Genomic DNA, 2,943 nt, shown 5'->3' with positions numbered 1-2,943 from the left:
AAAAAAAAAAAAAAAAAGAGCTAATTCAAAGGCACATGTAATTTAGCATCAATACTCATCATATCTGACTAATTTATGGGCCAGAGATTGACATCAAATGTCCTCCTTTATCATCACTCTTTTATGAAAAAATATTTTGCCTGTTCTGGACTCACTCTGTAGACCAGGCTGGCCTCGAACTGACAGAGATCCGCCTGCCTCTGCCTTCCGAGTGCTGGGATTAAAAGCATGCACCACCACCGCTGGGTAAGCAGTGTATTCTTAACCAATGAACCACTGAGACATTGCTCTAGCCCTTGCTCTCATTTTGTGAAACAGCTTCTCACTTAACTTGGACTTTACTGATTGGCTAGGGCCAGTGAGTCCTGGGGATCTGCTGGTGTCTGTCTGCACAGTGGTAGGCATGGCATGTGCATGCTGCCATGCTCCTATTTTACACGGCTGCTGTGGTGTGCACTCAAGTCTTAGTGCTTGCACAAGTGCTTTACTCAACTGAGCCTTTGCTCCAGCCCAATAGTCACACATTAAAGTTTTAACCATTAGCTGATCAGATGTTCTAACAATCAACTAGTTAAGTGCTATGAATTCAGAACTAAGCCAGAACTTCCGAAATAGTGAAAAATGCTTTCAATCATAATATTTAACAACATGTACAGAATTTGTGTTAAGTAATACAATCCCTAGGATTTCCTGCTTAAAAGAAAATGAGTGGAAATCATTGTCAAATTCCCTAGAGTTATCTACTGGGAAAAGGCCAGTTGGCTTCATCTGTAAAAAGGCTTAAAACAACAGGCAGTAGATCTGTTTGTTCACATTCATAGATAGCTTTATTCAGCTTCTAGAAAAATATATACAACAATCAGAACCATGGTTCTCTTAAATATTTTTAAATTAAAAGTATACAAGTGAGAGAAAGTTTCCACAGTCAGAACATCAATACTGTGTAATGAAGTAGACAGGAACGTCTGCAAGTCTAGGAATTAAGAACTGAGTAGGAGCAGCTTGTGGCTGCCAAGTGGTCAGCGCTGATCACATCTAAGAGATTTGAAAACAAAATACTACATGCCTGCCTCTGAGTAAAACAGCCGAATGCTGGGCACATACCAACAGGCATTAGTCAAACCAAAACTTGTCACTTCAACTGGTATTCATTTAAATTTTTAAGTATTAGGATTACCTGTCAGTCATTGTTCAACTGGCAGCAGACACAACAAAACTCAGGGGTTTAAGAAGCTTGTTAATGCCATCTGCTTCAGATTAATTTCTGCTTTTCCAACATTCTTTGGAATGTCTGTGAAAAGCATTTTTATTTAAACAGACCTTGGAGTTCCAAGTAGTTTGAAAGCTGAGTATGGAAGCTATAGGAACAGCCTTAGTTTTGTTCCAGTTCTGTCCTTTGCCCCACACTGTAGGTACTGTAGCCTACCCCATTTACATGGATCCCCCTCCACTGGTTCCAGGGCTTTTCCTGGAAATCAGATAATCAGTGCACCAACCAAAGGCCAGTTTATCATGAGATAAACACTGCCAGCCACCTTGCTTCCTGCTTTTGCCGATTAAGCAAAGCAATGAGGCAGATACCTTTAGCAACATCAAGCTTTTGAAATTGCGCTTATGTGTCTGAATGGGAGGTGGGAGAGAAAACAAACAGATCAGAACTGGAGGTCTCGTTAAGAGTAAGAGGAGAGAGATGGGTATTTTGTTCTTTGTTCATCTATTTCCTGCTTTGTTTTCTTAATGCAACTAAATATCTCCTTAAATAGTGCTTTGTATTCTGGAGGTGTAGTGGTGGGGGAAGTGGTGGGCTCTGGGGTGACAGGGGTGGGTTCCCAGCCACTGGCTCCAGCCTCACACGGGGTTACCAGTCCTGTCAGGTCCCTGGCCAGCAGCCTAGAGGTCTGGACGGCCTTGTGTGACAGTGAGTCCTGCTCCTGCTGGCACTTCTTCAGTAGCTCTTCATACTTCACTTTCAGGGCACTGTACTGAGTGTCCACTTCATGCAGAAGGGAGATGCCCCTCTGCTTCACAGCCTTAGCTCTCCTGATGCAAGTCTCCTCGTGGCCCTTCACAATGTCACCCCCTGCCATGCTGCTGAGCACTGTCTCACTGCTGCTGCGCTTGAGTGGTTTCCTTTGTGCTTCTGGAGCAGCTAGGAACAACTCCTCCAGCAGGCTCTGGCTGGGCTCCTTGAAAGTAACAAACAAAGAGTCGGACACCAGCTTCTCAACCCCATTCACAAAAGGGTGCTCTGCCTGCAGCATCTGCCGCATCTCGGCCACCTCAGCCTCCAACTCCAGTGCCCGGGCTCGGAAGGCACCTGTGGCACCCAGCTGCTGCTCCAGCTCACTGTTCTCTTTCAGTACCACCTTATACTCTGCCTCCACGCTTACTCGCTTCTTCCTCTCTAGGCTCAGCTGGGCCTGCAACATCGTCACTGTCTTTTTCAGGTGCTTGTTTTCTTCTTCTTCGGGGCTTTGTTGGTTTTCCAAGGAAGTGATCTTCTCAGCAAACACGTGGTCATATACAAAGTGTCTATGAGGAAACATGGAAATATTTAAAGGTCAACTTACGGTGCAAAGGAGGCTGCTGGGGTTTTTCAACTAAATTTTTGTTTGTTTGTTTTGTTTTTTTGAGACAGGGTTTCTCTGTGTAACAGCCATAGCTGTCCTGGAACTAGCTCTTGTAAACCAGACTGGCCTCTAACTCACAGAGATTCACCTGCTTCTGCCTCCTGAGTGTTGGGATTAAAAGTGTGCACCACCACTGGCCAGCTCAACCAAATCTTTTAAAGGAGCAGTGACACCAATTTTTAGCCCATTCAATATTACAAGCAGTGGCTAAAATGAAGCTATATGAGGCTGGAAAATTCTTGAAAGCAGGGCTGGAGAGATGGCTCAGAGGTTAAGAGCACTGACTGCTCTTCCAGAGGTCCTGAGTTCAATT

General features: G+C 44.5%; 1 protein-coding gene across 2 annotated transcripts in view; it reads right to left on the bottom strand.

Moving 5' to 3' along the window:
- Nucleotides 1-804: 804 nt before the first annotated feature.
- Cdr2 (cerebellar degeneration related protein 2) overlaps nt 805-2,943 on the bottom strand; it is a 25,580-nt gene continuing 23,441 nt past the window's right edge. For both annotated transcript variants that reach the window (XM_026781657.1, XM_005351144.3), the window contains exon 5: nt 805-2,532. In XM_026781657.1, coding sequence (XP_026637458.1) covers nt 1,671-2,532 — 862 coding nt within the window. In that variant the 3' untranslated portion in view covers nt 805-1,670. The remainder of the gene's footprint in view (nt 2,533-2,943) is intronic.

Source organism: Microtus ochrogaster, chromosome 8 (assembly GCF_000317375.1).
Source record: "Microtus ochrogaster isolate Prairie Vole_2 chromosome 8, MicOch1.0, whole genome shotgun sequence".
Lineage (NCBI taxonomy): Eukaryota > Metazoa > Chordata > Mammalia > Rodentia > Cricetidae > Microtus > Microtus ochrogaster.
This window is presented reverse-complemented; position numbering and strand designations above follow the sequence as displayed.